This window comes from Homarus americanus, unplaced genomic scaffold (assembly GCF_018991925.1).
Source record: "Homarus americanus isolate GMGI-L3 unplaced genomic scaffold, GMGI_Hamer_2.0 scaffold20465, whole genome shotgun sequence".
Lineage (NCBI taxonomy): Eukaryota > Metazoa > Arthropoda > Malacostraca > Decapoda > Nephropidae > Homarus > Homarus americanus.
Genome location: NW_024756914.1, coordinates 2,937,871 through 2,961,637, shown reverse-complemented (window position 1 = coordinate 2,961,637; position 23,767 = coordinate 2,937,871). Strand labels below are relative to the sequence as shown.

The following is a 23,767-nucleotide window of genomic DNA, read 5'->3' as shown; positions in this document are numbered from 1 at the left end:
AGCAGACAAACTTGATCCCAATGATGAAATCCACTCGAGGCAGACTTACACCCTCTCCTTCCTGGGTAAAAAAATTAAAACAACCCAATAAACGAGTATCTCTACACACAGACGTCAGTTATATACGCATATGAGTGTCCTCCTACGCTATATTTCACCCTCAGCGTCTCTCCTTAGCCAATATCGTAGTTACTTGATGATAAAACAAATCCATAAACACTAGACACTTAGAAAACACTTATTCTTAAACACTTGAATCTAAAAAAACACTTAGAACTAGAATTCAGTTACCCCCCCCCCTAAGAAGTTGACCTCAGTAAACACTTAACACATGACAACAGGAAACACTTATACACTCAACACAAGGTAACAAACACGTAACACAAGGAAACACTCAACACTCGACACAGCGAAACACACCACCATCGATACCAAGTCAAAGTCGATAGATCACTTACCAGGACAGGATGGAGGTCGACGCCGTACATGTCGAGCCATTTGACCTTCTCCAGGTAACACATCTCAGCCTTGGACGGCACCTGTCCCCTGGAACACAATAACGAGTGGTCATTAACCTTAACCCATGGTGATGAAGAGGGGTGATGGAAGGGTATGGAGGGGTGATGGAGGGAGGGGGTGATGGAGATGGAGGGGATGTGATGGAGGGTGATGGGGAGGGTGATGGAAGGGGGAGGGTGATGGAGGAGAGGCTGAGGGACGGTGTGTGTGTGTGTGTGTGTGGGAAGAGATGTGGAGATGAGGAAGGTGTGGCAACGTGAGAGAGAGGAAGGAGTTATGTGAGAGGAAGGAGAGACGTGTGGAGGCGGAGGTGTTGTTGTGCTGAACATGGACAAGGGAAGCTTGGACAGGACACACACACACACACACCCTCAACACCCACTCACCCTCACTCACCCTGAACACTCTCTCCTCCACACACTCCCTCTCCTCCACACACTCCCTCTCCCCCACACACTCCCTCTCCCCCACACCTCACCCTCGACTGGAGTACTTACACGAGCTTTTTGTGGAGTTCGGCGATCTTGTTCTCGAGGGCAACCGTCTGCGTGGTGACGAAACGGAACTCCGACACATACCCTGGGGAGTGTCGCCTCGGGTCGTAGTCGCCGAGCTCAGCTGTGGGAGGGACAAGGTGATGGTTAACTTGAGGGAGAAACTTGAGATATCGAACTGAGAGAAGAGATAAGTTATTGTAAGTTAAGTAAAGTAAAAAGATATCGTAAGTTATGTAACGAGAGAGATAACGTGATGTAGTAAATTAAGTAAAGAAAAGAATTTTATATTGTAAATTAAGTAATGAAAAATATAAAATATTGTAAATTAAGTAACAAAAAATGACACGAGAAAACCTACAATCTACAAAAAGTAAAAAAAAAAAAAGATATTGTAAAAATTATCGTAGTCCCCCAATCACCCTTGAAGGAGACGACAAAGTTAAAGTTAGCTTAAGGAAAATCACTTTATTGTATACAGTATATCATTAATAATAAATAAAAAGACGAAGTTATAATTTACAGTTAATTTATGAGCTGTGACGTATATACTACTACAGTTAATCTACGAGGAACTACAATGTAAATAATGTTTGAGTTAATTCATGTAATCTGGCAGGTGAAGGCAACACACCTGTAAGTCTCTCTCTCTCTCTCTCCTTAACTACTAACAAAAGACCTCAGATAACACCACTACGACTCAGGTAATATACAGGAACGAGAAAGGTAAATAGGTTTATGCAAATGAGTATCAACACGCAAATAATATAGACAAATAAACCTCTGTACATTATCTCCGCCTCATGTTGACAAGGGGAAATGACTTGGTTGAGCAGGTAGTTAACGCGAGGGGGTGAGTGGTGGTTATTCGTCGATTATTATTACATCTCGTTGTTGATTGAATATAATTAAACAAAATATGACAAGACTGAGTATATCTATATCGAGAAGAATGGTAATGTTTTCTCACGGGGAATTTTTATGATTCACCAGCTACTTACCAAAGAATGATAAAATACTAAGAATAAGTAAAGAATGATAAATTATTAAAGACTTAGTAAAGAATGATAAGGTGAAGAATATTGACATGTTACTAGAGGAAGCATAACAGGATATTCAACACTTAACCCATGCGAATACCTTAAGTGTGGCATCTGACCATTATTAATATTATATCTTCCTTCTCTTTGGCTTAATGAATGTAAAATAGACACATAAAATACCACAAGAATAAATAAAAACTTCATACCGAGATGAATTGCAACATGGACGACCCCCCCCCCAAAAAAAATCCCCAAAACATACAATTACCGACGAAGAAAACAAGTTTGACCAATGTGTCCTCAGGTCAAGTCCTCCTCTGCGTGTTTTGACTCCAATTAGGATATAAAAACTGGAGTCAAAACCCTTCCATTATATTGCTCTCACAAGCCTATTAGTACAAGAGAGTAACTGAGATTAATATGTGGTAAAAGGTCTTAGAGATTTACTTGTAGCTAGTTGGGGAAAATGAAAAAAAAACAAAAAAACAATTAAAATCCCGTTACTCACACGAAGCTCCTGTCACAAGAGAGTTAGGGCGATTAACGCAAGAGGAACATGTTATACTTAAGGTACAATTGGAGGAGGAAAGGAGTCCACAGTCCGTTTCGAAACCCATTACTCCAACAAGCTTATTAACACGAGAGAGTCTGAGAGTTCTATACGAGGCTGAGAACAACACCCAACTGCAGGAAGAAATGATGAAACGTTATTATAAAAATGTTACTCCCACAAGCCTGTTAACACAACACAGGGAGATTAATACGAGAATATGTTTGTTTTTAGATGTTGTTGTGGGAGGGGGGAGAGTGGGGGAGAGTGGGGAGAGTGGGGGGGAGAGTGGGGAGGAGGGGGAGGGGAGGGGGAGAGAGGGGAGAGTGGGGAAGGGGGAGGGGAGAAAGGAGAGAGTGGGGGGAGGGAGGGGAAGAATGGGGGAGAGTGGGGAGGGGAGGGGGAAAGTGGAAGAGGTGAAGAGCGTGGAAGAGGGTGGGGAGTGAAGAAGAGTGGGGAAGAGGGGGAAGAGGGGGAAGGAGAAGAGGGTGAAGAGGAGGAAGTGGAAGAGAAGAATAAAAACTGGTCAAAGGCCATATTGGTACATTGTTCACACACTGGCCTGTTAGCACCACCAGGGTTAGTGTTATTTATATCTGAAGAAAATGTTCAAGGAGTGTGATGTTTATGTGATGGTTATCTCGGCTGGTGCACTAAAACCTCTCTACTCTGGCACTTAACACTAATAAAAGGTTCGGTACTCGTGAAGCCGGATGATGCGAGAAGTTTAAGCAGAACGAGGCCGGTTGTATGACTATTTCCACAGAACGAGGCCGGTTTACGACAATATCACCGAAAGAAGTTGTTTGGACGATGACGAAAAAAAAAAAAAACCTCTCAACGCACAAGACAAGAATGACAATATCCCACAACACTAAACTGTACAAGATCTTAAAAAAATAACAAAAAATAACACTCAGGTTGGTAAGATTTAAGTGGTGAGTTCTGTCCGGAGTGAAATTATGTGATTTTGTTCTGATCACCATTATCACTTTCTTCTCTTAAGTGCACCAATGAGCAGTGTTACTAGAGGGTTATATTGGTGATACAAACAGACGCAATATAAATATAATATTAAATCTCTATCCATAAGTATATACCAGGTACTGTAACTAAGGTTTAAATATCAAATTTGTCAAAGATTTGTACGTTTATCTTCCCCACCTAAAACAAAAACAAAAATAAACAAAAAGTAAGTGAGGATGAGAAAGCGCAACTCAAAGTGTCTTGATGAATCTAACTAGAACACTTTAGACATTATTTTGGCGAATATCTTGGTGTCGTAATTTAAGTTGCATAATTTTACGGTCTTAAATCCTCAGTAACAAGAAAAACAAAGTTCGAGTCTTTAAAAATTCGGACCCACCCAAGCTTTTGAAAACAACGACGTCAATAAACTATAGTCAACGTTCATGTTTTCCCTGGGCAAATTTTGGTCGCCGAGTGGACCCCAATAACTTGCAGCTGTGAGAGGACTGGTCGCTGTTAGGGACCTTCATTGTTGTACACAGACTAATCTCTCAAGGGTTCAGGTTGTTGACTCGGGGAAGCCTAGCTTTTCAATCCGGACCGAGGAAATTCCGGGTAATTAGCGGAGGTGATCGGTTCATGTCGGGTAGCCGAGAACACAAGGCGTCTTAAAACGTCCCTCCCTCACTTCCTAGAAACGCTGCCAGTCCTCCTACTTTTAGTTTTCCCTCTTTGTGGTAATTCATCTGATAGACACACACTAGGGCCTTCCGGGAACCTCCTTGGTAAACACTGTTGATTTTACGAGTATATGAGGGAGAGGGAGAGATGAGGGAGAGGGAGAGATGAGGGAAAGGGAGATATAATGGAGAGGGAGAGATGAGGGAAAGGGAGAGAGGACTGCAGGTTGAGGAATGCCAGGGAGAATATAGATATTTAATTCGTATATTTTAATTATGAGTTTTGTGAAATATTATAACAAGTGTCACTACGGTAGAGGCAGAAACATCTTAAGTCACACTCCAGGTTGGACATTGTCTCTGGTGTACGTGTGGGTTCTCAGGTGAATTAAGACATGTAGTTAAGATTCTGCCTGGGGCCTTAGCGAGCTCCTTCCTCAAACCAGTGCAGGACGAGGAGGGGGGGGGCGAGGAGGGAGAGGGGGGACGAGAAGGGGGAGGACAAGGGGGGGACGAGAGCGGGAGGACTATGAGAGGGGAGGAACGTACCCTTAAATTTCTTAGCATTACTTGTCTCGTCTCCTTAACACCACTGTCAGACGCTATAGTAATTACCACTGTTGCCGTAGCCTTACAACGATCACTTTCTCGGCTGCTTTGTTCCTCACCGTTCATCCGTTCTTATGGTCGGCCGCTTGTCTCTACGTTCCTCCTAAGGTCCGTTCCGTCCCTGAGGCCATACATCCTACCGTCACTGGAGTCGATCCTTACCTCACGCGAACTAATAATTTAGTACGAAAATTTCCCTTACGATGTGGAATAGACGGAGATTTTGAGGGGGTACTCAAGGCTCAACGTCACAGCTACCCTTCTATCGTGTCACTTTAGTTTTAATATTTTTCATCTGTGTTTTTGTGTTGGTGAAAATAGATAACTCTGACGGGGTAATAATTCTCTCCTGGGAAGCTACTCAGAACATTAAACCATTATCCATATCCCCGCCAGGAGGCAGCATCATTCACACCCCAAAGTCAACCATTGTTCTCTTGAAAGCTTACACGTTTTATCACTCGTAATTATCCAGGTACAAAGTGAAATGATTTACACCACAAAAATAATTAACAACATATAAATTCGGGATCATTAGCTCTGCCTTAAATCCCATTGATGCCGTGAAGATCATTTGCGCGGGTGTTCATGTACAGGGAATGTAATTATCGGAGGCCATATCGTAGTTCATTTGTTTCAAGATGGACGATCTGTACCCGGGTTACACCGAGTTATTCTTACATCCAGTTTATAATACACAGAAAGTACAACACCTGAAATTCCAAATGTAGCTTCTGAAGAAAAAATATAAATAAAATCTTCCTTTCATCGTAAATTCTTGGTTGCCATAAATTTCGTACCACAGCACCAAAATTGTCGTATTCTTAGAGCCCCTCAGCGGCTTCCATGTTGGCGCCAACAAAAGATAAATATTTTAAGGTCTTGTGTTACTTTGTTATTCATGTGAGTATGCATAATCAATTCTATCCCCCCGGCCAGGATGTTTTGAAGATATGCTAATAAATGTTAATTACAGGTGAACAAAGCCTCAGCGTAGTAAACACTTCACTTTATTGCCCAGCCTCCATGAATGACAGAACCAGCAATTTCTCTCAGCTCCTTTCAAACTTGATTATATACCAAGTGTTTCCTATAATCTGTTCACTTTAATGACAATAACAGGACAGTGGTGTTAAATTCTTCTTTTGTTCAAGTTGTCGCCTCCAAAGGGTCACTCGTCGACATATGAATGAATTCTTCAACCCAGCGTCCAGAAGCTAAGCGGTCGACCACCCAGACAGAGGCACACCGTGTTGCTAGGCTACATTCCGTGTCACCTGGCGCGTCTACCCGTACATCCATCACCTGTAGACTGAGGGCGAGACAAGATCATACACCACCTCCGCCCACACGATGCAACACCATGAAGCAAGAGGTAATATACGGTAGCTTCGGAAAATGAATAGCAACACCACAAACGCAACACAGCATCACAAACACTTATATCAATCAACAGCTTTAATTAAGTGATTCCTGATTCAAAAGCGACGCAATACAGGGTAGTATGGTTACCACATTATCGTACGTGTGTCCCTGTAAAGTGTAAATGAACTTTAAGGTGTATCTAAACTATGAACGAAAGCCAACAGCCACACATCTGGCTAGAGCACGAGAGTAGGAGACATAAAGATAAAAATTCCATCAACAAAACACACACTGAAGCGTCCTTATGCATAGCCACGTGTACCGGTCCTCAAGGCAGCCTCACTCACCACCAACTGAAAACAAAACCACAGGATAAACTCTTGTATTGTTTTACTACGAGACTTAAACCTTTACCCAATGAGGCTGGTCAAGTACACACTCGGACACTGACCCTTCCTCCCTCAAAATGCTTGCGGGTTCAAACTCCCAGACAGTTATATAAGGATGCAGGTATTAAAATATCTCCCCTCCCCCCCCCACCTCACCTTACCCACTAACCACCCCGATAAGCGTAGCAACCTGCCCCGCACGCCCATACACCACCACCCACCGGCCAACCACACTCTTTGATTACCATATAATGAGACCAAACTGCGATAATCTGCTCATTAAAGGACCTCTTCGTTACCCACTCCTACCTGCCGGGGAGACTGTAATAAGGTAACTATCCTCTCTCAGATGGTAAATGTCTTGCAGTATTATGGATCTGAATATTTATAAGAGGAGCCAAGATGGTAAGGGTATGGAGGTGGGAGGGAGAGGGAGGGGAGGTGGGAGGGAGGTGGGAGGGAGGGAGGTGGGAGGGAGGGGAGGGGAGGGGGAGGGAGGGAGGGGAGGTGGGAGGGAGGGGAGGGAGGGAGGAGGGAGGGAGGGAGGTGGGGGGAGGGAGGTGGAGGGATGGTAGATAGATAAGACGGGGGATAGGGATAAGAGAGAGGAGGAGGACAGGAAAAGGGGGGAGAAGGAAGAGAAAATTTAGAAAAGGAGAAGCACAAAAATGATTGAATAGAGAGAGAGAGAGAGAGAGAGAGAGAGAGAGAGAGAGAGAGAGAGAGAGAGAGAGATTTAGTTATCATCACATCTCGACTCAGTTATGAAGGTTGCCAGCTCTTCTTATACTAATGAAGAGAACCATTAACCTAACACACAGACAGCCAGGTGAAGGAGCCTGGGGTCAAGGTGAGTAGGAGTAATTATGAACAAATTAAAGGTGTCAAATACCTAATCTAATCCTACTCATAGTTTAAGATGGATTAATAAAACTGTTGAATCCCCCAGTTTAATCCGTCTTACTATTGAAATTAATCCTCTGTAAAGTGCATGTTTACGTATATAGTGTCAGGTAAGCAGGTGTAGCAGACAGGTGTAGCAGACAGGTGTAGCAGACAGGTGTTCTTACAAGGTATATCGCTCTCTATAGCCTCAGGGAAATATAGAATAAAGGGATGAACAATTAAGATCACATTATGGTACAAAACTAAATCAATGAACCAAAATATAGTACCAAATGGTTTGTTATTGTTCCGTGTGAGGTTGCGTTTGTAAAGCCACAGAGAAGTTGTTTTTATAAGTTGATCAGTAACACTAATGTACGACCGCCTTTGGTGTAAGCATTGGTTGTGGAGGCATTAGTGTCGGTACGGAGCCCTGGCAGCATCTCGGTTAATTTCTCACGGTGGCTTCTGTTACCGTGATAATATTATACAGCCTTATTATGTCTTCCGGGCTTCTTTGGACATCTTGACAACAAAACCAGTTTACTGTGCTTCATAAACAAGTTGACTAAATTTTCATCATTTCCTACAGTACCAATCATCTGTTAAATATAGAAAATGATGTTAATATACCACGAGTCTCCTCAATTGAGTCTTAAAAACAGCTCAAGAGATCCAATGGCTGATCAACTTATAGTCCGGTTAACTTTTTTGAATCACTTGACCATATCAGCCTGCCCAACCAACTAGTACACGTCGGCCATAGTATATTAATATTCATGAGTGGTTACAAAGAATGGGACCTATACAGTGTTTTATGTACGCCAAACTTGTTATCAATGAACGTGCTACACACATTACCATTTACCATCACTGGGGCCGGAGGGGGCGTCTCTGACCACACGTGATGATACTAGAGGGGCGTACGGTATCATTTGGTTCCTTTTAACTCTAATTAGGTTGATATTTCTGATTTTCTTCTATAATTGAGAAATAATATTCACATAATTACCAGAATATAAGGTATAATTTCCTAGAGCTCAGGTAAAACAAGGGCGTAGCTGCCGTCTTTACTCTAATTACCAGTTTATTACCCATAGTTCCAGTTCCTCACGACAATAGACATAACCTCTCACCTGGAGCTACCACCTAATATAACCTAACCGTCACCTGTCCTCACCTGTAAACTGCCACCCATGATCACCTCCCTACCACTATACCGTCTAGGAACCACACTGAGAGTTAGTACAACCTTCACATTCACCACAACACCACGAGGAAAAATAAGAAGATGGAGAGAAAATAAAAATGTCAGCACTTAGAGATAAAGAATAAAGAATGACTAGGGTAAATGAGTGATCTGGTTTAGGTACTTCAACTGACCAACTGCTAAGCTTGTTTGTATCGTTAAATAAATCACTGTGGCTTATGGGGGAAGATACAAAACGTAAATATATCCCATGAAGATTTTGCTCAGATTGATAAGAAAAAAAAAAGGTTTCATATACTCCTCCTCTCCGTAACGGCTCCAAGACAACATTTTTCATCATGTAAAGAGGACAAGAACACGATATCGACGCAGCCTCTTCAAGAAACCTCCCCTCACCCCACCCTCACCCCGCCCCGCCTCACTCCACCCCCACCCCTTCACCCTCACCAGGAAGTCCATTAATCCAACAAGGTTCCTCTCTCCTGCTGCTCCTCTGCCTCACTAAGTGTAATCTATGACACAACACACCTGGAAAAAGCTATTACACCCAAAACTTGTCGACACAGAACACACCCAGAACTATTTTTAACTCTTATTTATTTATTTTGGTAGGAATTTATACAGTTAATTCTTTTTTCCTACATAAGCTACGAATGCTAACTGGAGATAATGTAATAAAGGGAATTATTATTAAAAGTTAAAATCAAGTTAAGTGAATATACCACAGCTAGGTTCTATAATATATAGTGTGCTTCATGCAGACACAATTCCTGAAGCAACATAAGTGAAGCGAAAGCACTAGCACCACCACGACTACCACCAACAGACCTAATACCATCACTCTCCAGCACCACCACACCTAACACTACCCTCCAACACCAACACCACCAAACCTAACACCACCACACCACCACACCACCACACCACCACACCACCACACCAACAGGAACAGTAGCACCCGTGGAGTAACTTTCTCATCCATTCCCACGTTTAGAACTCGTCTTGCTGAGGGGGATTTGAAGTTATTATTTTTTTTTATATCAGGTTATCGAGCCTGAACGTTGCCTTGTTTCTGGAGTGACGTATACAACTCCTTGAAGTACACCTAACCTAACCTAAACTAACCTAACCTAACCTAACCTAAGCTAGACTAACCCTCACTCCCCCAAACAACAACAACAACACCACCACCACAACTTATTCAAACTAAAATTAATACTAAAATAAATAATGGATGCTGCTTGTTGTATATTTAAAAAAAAACTTCAACAAGAGTCAGAGCATCAATTCAACCTCTCCGGGGATCCTGTTATAAAAAGCAATAGCTACCCGGATATCACACAAAGGTCCCAGTCTCTTCTACACCTCCTCAATCGTGACTTGTCTTCGTGAAAATTAAAACTGCTTCCAGAAATATAAGAGGAAATGTTTTTATTTTAATTTTTATTTTTATTTTTACCATAAGAAGCTCAGAAATGATCAAAGTAATGGTTGTAGTCTGTTGGGAAATAACCTGAAACGTTTAAGACAATTTTAATGTTAGATACGAGTTCTTTAGACAGACTCAGTAATGTCACCATCTTTAATAACGCTTAATGACAGAAATCAATGTTAAAGTAATATAAAAACTGTAAAGAAATATACATAATACTTCAATATTTCGGAAATGTATATATAAAAGTTGCTAAGGAAGCTATAGATGACTAATATGATTATCTGTGATGAATTTCTTAACATAGTACACCAGCCAGCCTGTACACTGGCTAATTAGCGAGTGGTGTTGCCCCAGACTGCTCGTGGAAGAACTATATAACAAACGCTACAATATGGCATAAAAATAAATTAAAAATAAATAAAAACAAAATAAACAAACTAATAAGACGGTAGAAGAGACAATAAAATAATCCACAGAAATTCAAGAGGACAAAATTGACAGTAAAATAATCGCCAGGTGTTGAGTACTTACACTGGACGGCGTAGGATCCCAGCTCGGCGGCCAGGTCCTGGGATATAGGAAGGCGTCCCTGGAGAATGTCTTGCTTCACCTGCAGGAAGAACTGGTACCTGTAACAACGAGAAGTACAATTATTATTATCATTTTTATTTAATGAACCGGTGTTACTTATATAACCATAATTATCGCTGTCATAATAAATATTTTACCGTGATGTATGTTTTTAATTAAAGTAATTAAATTTTCATAAGTAATCCAGTTATATTATATAATACCTAGTCTGATAAATAACATGGTAAGGCACAATCTTCGTTCAAACAAGATGAAAACAAACTATAATCAACCCTTACTGGTGAAGCTAACACGCAGGGGTAAATATTATATAATACATCAACATCTTGCCATTGACGAGGAAGAATACCTGAGTTTCCCCAGATAGAGAAAATATCGTTTATTCTTTTTCTTGAGCAACACATAGCCGCTCACGTGCACTAATTCGTCGTACTCTAGGTAATGATTTGTTATACCCGGCAATTATATTATCATTAATACCTTACCTTAATGTTAGCACCGATGATGAACGTATAGTGTGTGTGGTGCGGTGTTGGTGGGGTGGGTAGCTAGTGTGTGGTGTTGGTGGGGTGGGTAGCTAGTGTGTGGTGTTGGTGGGGTGGGTAGCTAGCATGTGGTGGTGTTGGTGGGGTGGGCAGCTAGTGTGTGGTGTTGGTGGGGTGGGCAGCTAGTGTGTGGTGTTGGTGGGGTGGGCAGCTAGTATGTGGTGTTGGTGGGGTGGGTAGCGAGGCGCGAGCAGGTCCGGGCGGGGCTGATGACTGTATAATCTAACATATATTTTACCGATTTAAAATTGACATCAGTTACTAACTCTTAACTGAGAAAACGGGAGCCATTATTGAGTAATGATAAGGCCAACACGGTGGTTTTACCTTTACATTTACAAGACGAGACGAGTGTTAGACGATACTTGCCGTACAATAACTTTCTCTTAAAAGATGGCTGTTACTGAGTAGAACCAGTGGACCCGTCTCATCGGTATTCCTTCTGGGCTCCGGTCAATTAAGATAATGATACTTGGTAGATATCGTCATGCCAGTTTTCGATACATGTAAATAAATATCCTGATACAAAAAACCTGCACACTCTCGCTCCGTCTTGTGAAAGTTATTCGTTATAAAAGCTGTCCTCTGTACAGCCTTAACGACGGTAACAACAATTTTAACCAAATGCTTGAGAGGCATAAAAGATTACCTGCGCAATTAAGGCTATTAATCACTTGCCTTTAGAAGGGAGAGTACCAGTTAACTGCCCTGCGCACCGATAATATAGTTGCCACGCCGCCGAAATATCTACACGTCAGTTGAAATAAATATCGTTGCCGGGAGCCAAGCCTTTCGTGGGCAGCGCAGCCGTGGCCATCTTGTTCGCGTTTTTCTTCTGCTCAAGATGTTTATCATCACGGTTCATTACAGTACACATCATTCCGCAGACGTTATTTGTTACGGATAAACGAGAAACATAACAGACTGTTCAATGTATAAGAGACGAAAACATTCCCACAAGAGGCCAGGCTGGGTGTCTTATTATCAACGTGGACGAATAACCTGGCCAGGTCTGTTTTTTCTGCAGGTGAATCGCGCCACAGGCAAAACTGCTCAATTTGGCCGCCGATACCACTCTGTTGACGTCTGAGACCAACCCGTAGTTACAGTTAATCCTACAACTGGTTCTCTTTAAATCACTCCGGGAGGTGAGGGTATACGAAGAGACGTGTGACACTCCGGGGAAACCAGGGTGATCAAACCACCTCCAGAAGTTGCCTGCCTAAAGGAGTTATTGCGTCCCCACCTATTTGGCAACTCGAGCTGCCTGCGAGGCTAATCCTCTCATAACAAGCGGTCAAAACCAAAACGGAAATACTTTACATTTTATAACTCCTGGAACACAGTCATGGCGGAGGGTACGAGGAGGAGGAGCTCGGCCAAGGCTGTTGGGCGTCCATCAGGTGTATCACACAGTACTTTGTTCAACTGTTTATCACAGACTTGGGTGACTACATCATATAACATCAGGGGGACGACAGCCTCTAGTGCAACACCGAGACACTGTGATGCAAGCCACGACTCTCATCTAGACCCTTCCATCCTGACGCTCAGAATCTAACTGAGTGACAATGGCCATGAAAATCCAACACAAAATGTGACTGTTGGTCCAGACACCCTGACGATTCCCATGACTCGATTCAACATCCCTCCTGACGGAAACAATGACGACCTCTCTGACGTATACAAACAATCTTTCTGGCGAGCAAAAGAACGACCCTCCTAACTACGACCATCTTACTGAGGCATTGTTAGGCTGACGACTTTCCTGGCGTGGCAACCAATAACCCAGACACCTAGACGTCAGCTCTGCCTTACCATCAGCCCTTGAGTCAGGACACCAACCAAGCACTCCTGAGTCTGGTGGGGAAAAGAGAGGGAGAGGGGAGAGTGAGAAGACGTGAAAAAGACTGAGCGAGGAGAGGAGAAAGGGAGTGAAGAAAGCAGGCCAAGGATTAGAGAGGGGAGGGAAAGGGTGAGGAGAGAGAGTGGACGAAGTAGACGCGATGGTTGAGGAAATAGAAAATAAGAGATCTGGAAGACTGGTTGAAATAATACTGAAGGAACGTGGGTGAAGGAAAAGCAAGAAGTATAGGGAGAGGGAATGAATGTAGGGTGTAGAGAGGGAGGGAGGGGGTAGACGAAGGGTGAGGGAGAGGAGTGGAAGGCCCCAAAAAAAGGAAATAAAGGGTTGTAGGTGTGAGGGAGGGAGAGAGCGAGAGAAATATCTAACGTCGGGAGTGGGAGGCATCAGAGGAAGGGAATAAAGGGTCGTGGGAGAGGAAGGAAGGAAGGAAGGAAGGAAGGAAGGGATAGAGGGATGGAGAGAGGGCAGGGCAGACAGCCTCCGTCACCAGCCTCATAAAGCGGGTGAGCGCCTCCTCTGTGAGCACCGCCGCCCAATATAGCGTTACGAGGGCACTGATGCCTCACACGGACATGCCGCCAACATTACCAGTCGTAAACATCAGCCACAATTGGTGAACGATCAGCCAGCTAAATAATTTTCACACTCTCTCTTATCGCTGAATGACAATCACAGCCAACCTGCTCGGCGAGACTTGTACAATTCAGAGTAATAAATTTTCAAATGGGAAAATCGATTCAGATTTCTAAGATAAAATGTGTCGGTGAAAATTTTATTAAGATTGTTATTTTTTATTTTGTGCATCAGAAAACTGTGGACTGATACAACCACAGGTGAGGAAAGTTTTGGTCGTCCCAGAGATGGTTGACCCATGGGACACACATTCTATTTTTCTATTGAGTGAAATTTGGGGAAGAGCTGTTTATATTCCGGAGTGAGGACCGTCAACTATACTCAAGAGACTAAAACACTAATGAGACTTATCTTTGAAACTAACCAGGAGCCAAGTAGAGACTCACCAGTGTAGTCATCAGATAAATACTCCTTCAAGAGCCTGTATAATGCATCCCGGACAGGAGTCAACAGATCAGTAAGAGGCCAGGTGGAGGCCAGGCAGTAAAGGCCCCGAGGCTCAGTACCTGCGGCAGCCACCCTGGCAGGGAGCCGCCGTCGCTGACCTCACGTGCATCATCCACCCACACTCCTCATTCCACTGATGTATTGTTCACGATGAAATATTATAATAAACAGAGAGGCGCAGTTCAGGAATAAATAAACATTATCAGAAGAAAGTGGAGAAGACATCAAGTGGGAGTGAAAGATCCTGGTGGCAGGAGGCATCAGGGAGGATGTGGGTCATGCACGCAGTCCCTCGGGCCCCGCCGACCCAGTTCACACACACGCCAGTTACTGATGGGCGTGGGCATGGGAATGGGCGTGGGCACTGCTGAGGGCGGGAGCATGTAAGGAGCTGTTGTTCTTGGCAAGGCTCCCGGGGTTTGCATCAGTTTATGTAACATTTATTTATGTAGGAAAATGAAGTTCTCGGTTCCCAGTGTATCACAACAGACACATGAAAGGAAAATAAAATCAGTGATGCAGATCACATCAGAGTTAACAACAGCCTGAGAGAACAGCTTCTACCTCAAGGGTTCCTAACTAAAAATGGTCCTCCATTTCGCTCTGTCTGGGGTGAGCGATGACATCACGTATGCTACCCGCACCTGACGGGGATGGCAAGCGACACTAGTGGTGGAGACGCTGCAGGCGTCCTGCGCCCCTCACCAGGGAGTTAACACTCCTCAACTATCAATCCTCCAGCCGCTCCTGCTACCAACTTTCTGCGGTCTGTTAAACCCTCACTACGTCTCTCATATGAGACTACAATTAATGTACAACTGTCGTCCCCATTCACCAAGTTATTCATATTTTCGCGCGCCAGTGTTTGTTTACAATCAAGAGGGCTGTTGGTACTGCCATCTGGTGGCGGTGGTGTCGTACACAATACCTCTACGAGTATTTTTCAGCTATTTCTTGAGTGTCAACCTCGGTTGAAATTTATTGTTCACATTTTCCTATTTGCTCGTAGAGTATCACTATGGGAGGGAGAGAGGGAGGTAAATGAGGAGAGGTGTGACTGGGTGTGGGTCAGCTCAGATAAATGGGAAGCTTTACGGTAGATGCTGTTTTCTAAGTGCCGTGTCGCCACGTCTCTTGGGAAATCAATTACAGGTGCAACTAGCGGAGACGGCACATCAATCGCGGAGCTGAGATTGAGACAAGAAGAGGAAGAACTACTCCAAAGAAAGTGGGAGGAGAGGGAACTGCAGACAAGGTGGTGCACGGAGACGACAAGGTGCATTTAGGGGGATCCGAGAGAGAGAGAGAGAGACTAGCACTCAACAATACCACATCAAAACAATAAACTATGCTAAACGTGTGTAAACCTTGCAGTACCAGACCACAACATACTGAACACTACGAAAATTATCCGAAACACGCCAGGACTCCGCAATACGCCGCATCACCTCAAAATAGTGTACACACGTCTAAACTCCGGCTACAGTGTGTTGGGATATTACAAAAGTGATCTGTAGACTCCAATACCCAACCAACCACCCACAAACCCAGTAACACCTCGAAATCTCGACCAAAACACCGACAAACCCCGAAATTGCCGACCAAAACACCCAAAAACCCCGGAACACCCGACCAAAACAAAGTCTCTCAACTCATCGGCACTGCATCCTGGCCACCACCTGACACGACCACTCCATGCAGGTTAAGCAGTGACCGCCAAACATCGCCCGGGGCCACACTGCTGCTGCTCTCGTCTCTTGAACTCCCCGAGTACTGTGACCTCTCGACCGTGGAGTCCGTCTCACACACACACACACAGGTCGCTGACGCCCTGGCCCTAATCATCACGCATTTCTTCACCTCGTTGATCTTGTTCCTATTATTCTCATATACAAGCACGACGGTCCACAAATACTTCTCACACACACACACTAGATCTTTCCAATGCTAAATAATATATCACATTTAAATGACAAAAATAATATCAATCTTCAAACATACAGACATACAGAATAAGCTTAGCATAATACATACACACGCTATACCAATCACACGACAAATACAGTATACCAATCACAAGACATAGATGATACACTAATCACAGTATACACCATACAGGAGCTAGATCTACTTTACACAGGTCCTAATCACCCAGTACAGGTATGCCAAGGTTTAACTACACCGTTTATACATTAGGCTCAAGTGTTAGTTTGGTTTTCTGTGTGTAACTCTCCAATCATACACAACATAACACAGCACAACATAACACAACACAACGTAACGCAACACAACGCAACACAAGAGACAAGATAATGCTATGCTTGTGGTTGAGTAAACAGGTACTTTCATTAGCCTTCTTACTCCAGGTTATCTCCTCCTCCTCCCGCCCCCTCTTCCTCCCCCCCTCAGCATCTGCTCCTTAAAGACAGCTACCTCCCCCCTCCCCTCCACCCCCAGGGCACGTAAACTAAACAACAGGATTTCTTGGAACGAATGGAGAAAGTGAGATTGTTCAGAGAGAGAGGTCAAGCTTCCTGGAAAGGTTCTGCCCTGACCACAATAACAGTGAAGTAATATGAAGGAATAACTCTGAACACATGTCTTTAATTAGTTTTACCTTTTCACCTGAAGATTAGACACCCTAAACCTAAACCTAACTTAACCTAACTGAATTATACGCCAATAGGTGAAATAAACTCGGGTGTCTAATCTCCAGGTGATTCAGGAAATGTTTTAACCCAGTGCTTGTTAGGTCAAGATGTGTAGCGCAACTCTCCCTCCAGCACTGACATGACCGACCCCCTCCCCCCTGAGACCCCTTGTAAATAAAAAAATAAAAAAATCCGTAACCATAAGATAAACAATGTAGTAGAAGGAATCAGCTTAATTATATGAAGTAAAGACGAGATAAAGAAAGAGTTTGGCATGCTCTCTCTCTCTCTCTCTCTCTCTCTCTCTCTCTCTCTCTCTCTCTCTCTCTCCGTAATTAACAACTCCTAGTAACTGGCGGTGTAAGAAAACATCTAAATCACTGACTTAAATTACAACACAGAGAACAAAAATTACGTCACAAATGCTATTTAAATGACACCGAGTCTTTACCTTAAATAGATACGTTCTTATATAACAATTAATTAACGTATACAGGTGTGGAAATCAAGGACCAATCAGAGACCGTTTTACTCAGCCCCCCCCCGACCCATCAGACCCCACATGCTGCCCTCCCCCCAGACCCACCCCCTCATGCTGATCCCCTTTGACCCCCTCCCCCCCTTGCTGACGGCTATATGACGTTAGAGGAATATATTAGTCAGTTTCTTAATATATACTGTCAATGGTTCTTTAACTCTACTTTCTCTTAAGAACTTCTATACTTTATTATGTGGTGAAAGCTGGTGAAAGTAACTACTGTAATAAAGACAAATATTAAGCATTACAAGTGAGGTGGGAAGAGAGCAGTCATCATTATACAGTAGTAGTAACACACGCTCAATTGGATCCCAAGTTGGAACAGAAGTTAACAAGATAAACATGAGTGCTGTCTCTGGTGTCTGCTTCATCACGTCAGGAACAGTAGCATAACAAGCAGAAGTAGCAGCAGCAGTAGTAACAACACCCTCATCAGTAACAGCGGTAGTACGAGCATCAGCAGGAGGAGGAGGAGGAGCATCATCTATATCAGCCAGTTGAGCATTGCGTGCGTGCTTAACACTTATCACTGTCGCGGTGATGCTCCACCTCACGATCACTGTAGCAGATGCTGTCAAAACTCGTTAGGCGGACCTTCCTTATCGCCTGATTACCTGCGACACCTCACACAGATTACCCAGAGTGGTGCAAACTCATATTCCATCACCAATACGATTATCCAATACAATAAGAGTCTCGATCAATGTAGGGGCGGGTGGCGTTCGCAGAAATGAATCCTGATGAGTGTTCAGATTGTAAATAAAGATTAATGCACGCCACTTTGCCGCCACGAGTTATGGCCGACAATTAGTGCTTATAAACAAAACATGGGAAGGAGTTAATGAGACTCCAGCACCAGGTTTTGATGGGAACTTAATTTTAATATATTGAGAAGGGGACAAACATTGACTACTAATTATTGGCTACTTGAAATCTGCAATGGTGTTATTAAATGAAAACAAAACAAAAAATCATTGGAATGTAAGCGTCATGCCAATTGAACAAGTAACAAGGCTGATAACACACATTTGGAACACCGGATTGGTATTCATTAAGCAGCTGTGGCATGTGATCCTCTCACTTCTAATGACCCGACACATTTCTCTTCATTACTTTAAACTGTTTATAAATGTAACAACATACATTACGGAGATTAGTGTTTAATCTCGCCAATTTAACTCCGAGATATCTCATAGAAACTCGAGCGAATTTAAGTTTTTTCATGATTTTGTTACTTCATTACTGGAATTTTGTTTATTTTTATTCTCACTCTTCTCTAAGCATGAACCCTCAGCCTCCAGTCACCCATCAACGGTGTTATTAACTTCATTACTTGTTCTTTACAGTTACCTTCATAGTTCCCGCGTAATGGCCTGCACTAAACTGGATGTGAACGAGCGGCTTGAACGATCAAAACAACATTGACTGTATACATTAAACGTTCTTTACAGTGTATGTGAGCCAGCAGCTTCTCCGCCCACGACAAGAACGACTGCAGGAACGTCACTACGGAGTATGTGAACGTCCTCCCTGACCTAGCCTAGAACATCCGTGTACATGAACGTCCTTCACGACTTGGCAAGGAGAACTATCAATCTACACAGCGCGTCCTGCGGGTGTTCCTAGAAAGGACATTAAACTCCGCCAGAACCTCCTCTCTCTGGCGGCTGTGTGTGGCCACCTACTCTGTCCACCACCACCACCGCTACCTCCACCTAGTGTGACCATTACATCCTCCACCTATTCTGTCCATCACCTTCACCACCTATACTCTGGCCACCACCACCACCTGGCCATTATCACCTAGTCTGGCCACAACCTCCACCACCTATTCTAGACCATCATCACTCAGTCTGGCCACCATCACCACCACCCAGTCTGGCCACCACCTCCACCACGCAACAAATGCATGTGAGAGCTTTGTTGTGTTGTGGGGACGGTTCCTGCATAATGCGGTCAGGACAGAACACAACAAAGGAGATAACGCCGCTGTGTTTGGTGCACCGCGGCCTCCAGGGGACATTACTACACCTGGGCTTGTCTTATTACTAAACCAACGCTCAGCTCACACCGTAATTATGCTGGTACCACTATCACTACCCTCGTCACACTCCACCACTATCATTACCACCACTTCTGTAGCGCCAACACTCTTCTTTAACCTCTCTACCTTAATATATTAATACTGTCTCACCTTCTCTCCCACGATAGAGTACCTGAGTGACGTCATTGATCCCTAACATCTATACCAACAACAGTAGTGATTCCCCAGTGATTAAAAATGGTACCAATCCCCCGCCTGGCAGAGACTTATCTTGTTAATATTGTCACTTACCTCCGACCACCTCACCCACAAGACTGATAATGGAACCTCTTGTATAAAGGACCACGAACCTTATGTCACTTATTGAGCTATAACTTATAACTCTATTACTCCATTGTCTCCCTGAGTGTGAGTTTTGCCTCCCTGTACTTTCCCCTAACACTACCTCCCCTTCTCCGACCAGCTAAACTATGGCGAAAAAAAATCTCTTAATTTTGTCGTCTCTGTGATTTTCTCCTCCTTACATTCTTCTACCTTTTATTTAAGTCTTTCTGCTTTGTGAACCAAGAGTGTATCAAGTGTGAGTGTGTAGGTGTGTGTGTGTGTGTGTGTGTGTGTGTGTGTGTGTGTGTGAGTGTGTGTGTGTCTGTGTGTGTGTGTGTGTGTGTGTGGTCCTATCTCTTGTTAGACCAATAAGGAACACAATCTGTACGCGCCTTATTTACAGCTTTCCTTCCTCCCCTAAACTCTTCCTTTATCTTGCTGTTCACTCTCAATATAACTTTCTCACATGAAGTTCACTCACTTATCACACCTATCGTACCTGAAGCTCTACTCGCTACTCCAGTTTTTTCCCCAGGAGTTCATTCACTATTCAGATACCATTCATAGGAAAATCATTCACCTCACACTACTTGCACTTTCCTTCCTTGAAATTCCATTCTTGTATTTTTTTTTCAGGATAAATAAATATATCCTAAAGGTTTTCAATTGTCTATACTTTTTATTTATCTGTGTATTAGTATTTTTATATCCTGTATAAGATCAGAGCCACCTGGTGTATGAAGTCCACAACTATCTTTACTACACACCGTTGAGGCTATTATGAGCATCTCTCCTCACAACTAACTGATAAAAGAATAATATACCCTAATTATAATACCTTCCCTTCTCCCTTCGGCTCGGTGGTAATAATAAGTTGCTGGTTAAGTGTCTGTCTGTCTGTCGGCTCGGCATCCCACTCCCCCCCCTGGTCGATGACGTAATGTTTACAGAGATCAGCTGGTGGCAATCACTGTCATATCCCCGTCTATTCTAGTATAAGACCCGCGGCACACATAGCAATCTCTAACATTACTTCTAATTACGTACTGCAGCCTCCACTAATAGCGATATCGTGGCAGGAGAAATAAAACTGGCCGAATTTAATAGGTGTGGAAAACTGAATGCCAAACCGGACTTGTCTAGCCTACAGGCCTGGTGAAGAAAGCTTGGAGGTGATTGCCACTTAGTATCGTCGCCTCTCCCATGGTGTGCCCACCCAGGCTTCTTGTAGCAAGTTACTGGGTGTCGGAGGGAAGGGGGAGGTAGAGGGAGGGTGGCAGGAAGGGGAGGAAAGGGAGGGGCAGGTAGCAGGGAGGGAGGGAGGGAGGGGAGAGCATCACCACAATAATCCATGTCGCCTACGTGTCTGGTGGAGGTGGAACAGTCGAAATTAGACGAACCACAGTGATGGTTTTTGTTGGTTCGCGTGATGGCGGAGGAGACGGTGGGGGATGATTTGTTATTTTCTTACGGCTGATCAAATAGGTGGTTGGCATCATACTGAGGGGACCAACTAGCAGGAGGGAAAGTGAGTCAGGTGTGTGTGTGTGTGTGACATTCCTTCGCCTCCCCTTCCTTCACCCCATCACCTAGGAGACCACGTGACGCCCCTCCCTTTCCCTTTCACACCCCTCACACCTCATCTTCCTTGGCAACACTGTCGCTGGGGTAAATAACATCATCACAATTGGCAATACTGTATAAGGACATGGGACATACATCACTGTTGCCAATTTATTACATATACACCTTAGGTTTAATTCATATAATTATAGTTATATAAAAAAACAGAAGGATTGTAATCGAGAGAGAAATAAAATCACCTGAACCAAGACAGATAATAATGTTGACAATAAGATCACAGAGTTATTACACACAGGTACACCTCAGTATTAATTAGAACCAAGACGAAGAACTGTAATACATAACAGTTATGAGCCAAGGTAGGACACACACACACACACACACACACACACACACTTCACCACCACGGCCGCCAAACACTACCATCACGGGTAACCAACGTGTAATTGAAGTAAAACGAATCAATATTTTTACAAGAGAAGGCGTCAGTTGAACACCCACAAGACGTACCTTTATAAATCAATACTTTACTTCTAGGGATCCCAAACACACACACACACACACACATACATCATCGGTAATTTGGGTTTAATTAGAGCAAGAGATGGCATGACCAGTACACGAGACAGGTGGAGTCGCCTTTCTCTATAGCCAGCGGGGACGTTGTAATGACGGGGCCTTTCTTCTTGACCAGTTCTCATGCCCGTCTCCTGGTGTGGTCTGTTGGGGGTGGTGGGGGGCTGTGGGTGGGAGGGGGAAGAGGGGGGCTTAGGCTAGATAAGAAGGGGTGTGATCTGCTGGGATGGTGAAGGGTTGTGGGTAGGGGGAGGAGCAGGAGGAAGGGGTGCAAGAGGGGTGTGGGGGCTAGATAAGGAGAGGTGTGGTCTGCTGGGCGCTGGTGGTAAGTGGCTGTGGGGGCTTGAGAAGGCGTGGGGGGCTAGATAAGGATGAGGTGTGGTCTGCCGGGCTGGTATAGTAGTGACGTGGTAAGGTTCTACAGGGCTACACTCAACTCTACAATATATATCTTTAATTAAAAAAAATTACATACATCTGAGGTGACTTGGCATCCCCAGAGGTGATGAACGTTAATAATTATGTGTTACTGAAATATCTCTCTCAATCGGAATGTGACCCAAGCAATAGGGAGACTCAGTTGTGATGGAGGGTTACTCTTGTTGTTTTTGCTGTTGCTTTTGTTTAAGATGGTATCAACTGCGTGGGTCATTAAACATCGTCCACAAGTCAATTTCTTTAATAGACAACAGTCAGTTTCAGTTGCATTAATATACGTGGGTAATTGTATCGCCATTTGTGATTAAAAAGCACAGTAGCTTGGGTTTTTTCTGATGTTCCAATACAATTAATTTAAACTAACATACACAAAGACGTGCTCAACTCCCCCCCAACGTTCCTTCACACCTTATTAGAGTCAAGATCTGTAGCTCCCCCTGTCCCTCTTCCCGGCCCTCCCCCGCCCTCCCAAAAGGAAAAAAAAAAAACTAATAGTGGTCCAGCACAAACATTATAGTTCTTCTTCAACATCACACACTTATTATGATGACCGCCAGCAACAATAATGTCCACATCAACTGAGTCGTAGTCAATACACATTTGTTGCTCTGTAATCTACCATCAACGGGGCAGGTAAACAACGACCACGACACATTGCTCTCGCTACCTCACCCAAAGCAAAAAAAACCTCCCAGCTGTCTAGACTATATATAACTAAAGGTGATCGTTGCCCTCACAGTGAAGGCGAATAACCCGAACTAGCTGACCGTATAGGTGTACTGTGGGGGTATTGTCTTTGTCATTAGACCAGCGTGTATGTGTGAGAGACAGCTGATGGTGCCTCGCCTAGCCTCACCGCTCACCATGATAGCTTTGTGACATAGTAGAGGAATCATAGCGCTTCCTGTCTCTAATTAAAAGTAGTAGTTAACGTGAGGAACATATTGGAGCGTATTTATTAATCTATGACTTAAAATGAGAGAAGGAGAGGAAGAAGGAGAGGGAGGAGAGGAAGAAGGAGAGGGAGGAGAGGAAGAAGGTGAGGGAGGCGACAAAGAGGAGAAAGAGGTGGGACTCGCAAACAAGAGATAAGTAATTAGAGTGAGTCATAAGTGAACTCCCAAGAGTCTGTCTGGTGTAGTGTTGCCGGGTATCCTGTCTCCTACACCACGCCCTAACACCCGGGTATCCTAGCTGCTCCTCGCCCACCTCCCTGTATCCCAGCTGCTCCTCTCCCTGTATCCTAGCTGCACCTCTCCCTGTATCCTAGCTGCACCCTCACAACAGCTGACCCAACTTCATAAATCCTAACCTACAGCATCGGGAACGTACACATGTCTCCTTGTGTACGTGTGTGCATTCCTCTGTACGTTAATTTATG

The 23,767-nt window shown here is 43.9% G+C and overlaps 1 protein-coding gene across 1 annotated transcript in view; it reads right to left on the bottom strand.

The window, feature by feature from the left end:
• LOC121857273 (serine-rich adhesin for platelets-like) overlaps positions 1-23,767 on the bottom strand; it is a 151,086-nt gene that overhangs the window by 54,872 nt on the left and 72,447 nt on the right. The window contains exons 6-8 of the mRNA XM_042353265.1: positions 10,680-10,777; positions 1,017-1,137; positions 459-546 (exon numbers count right to left, since the gene is read on the bottom strand). Of these exons, the coding sequence (XP_042209199.1) occupies positions 459-546; positions 1,017-1,137; positions 10,680-10,777 (307 nt within the window). The remainder of the gene's footprint in view (positions 1-458; positions 547-1,016; positions 1,138-10,679; positions 10,778-23,767) is intronic.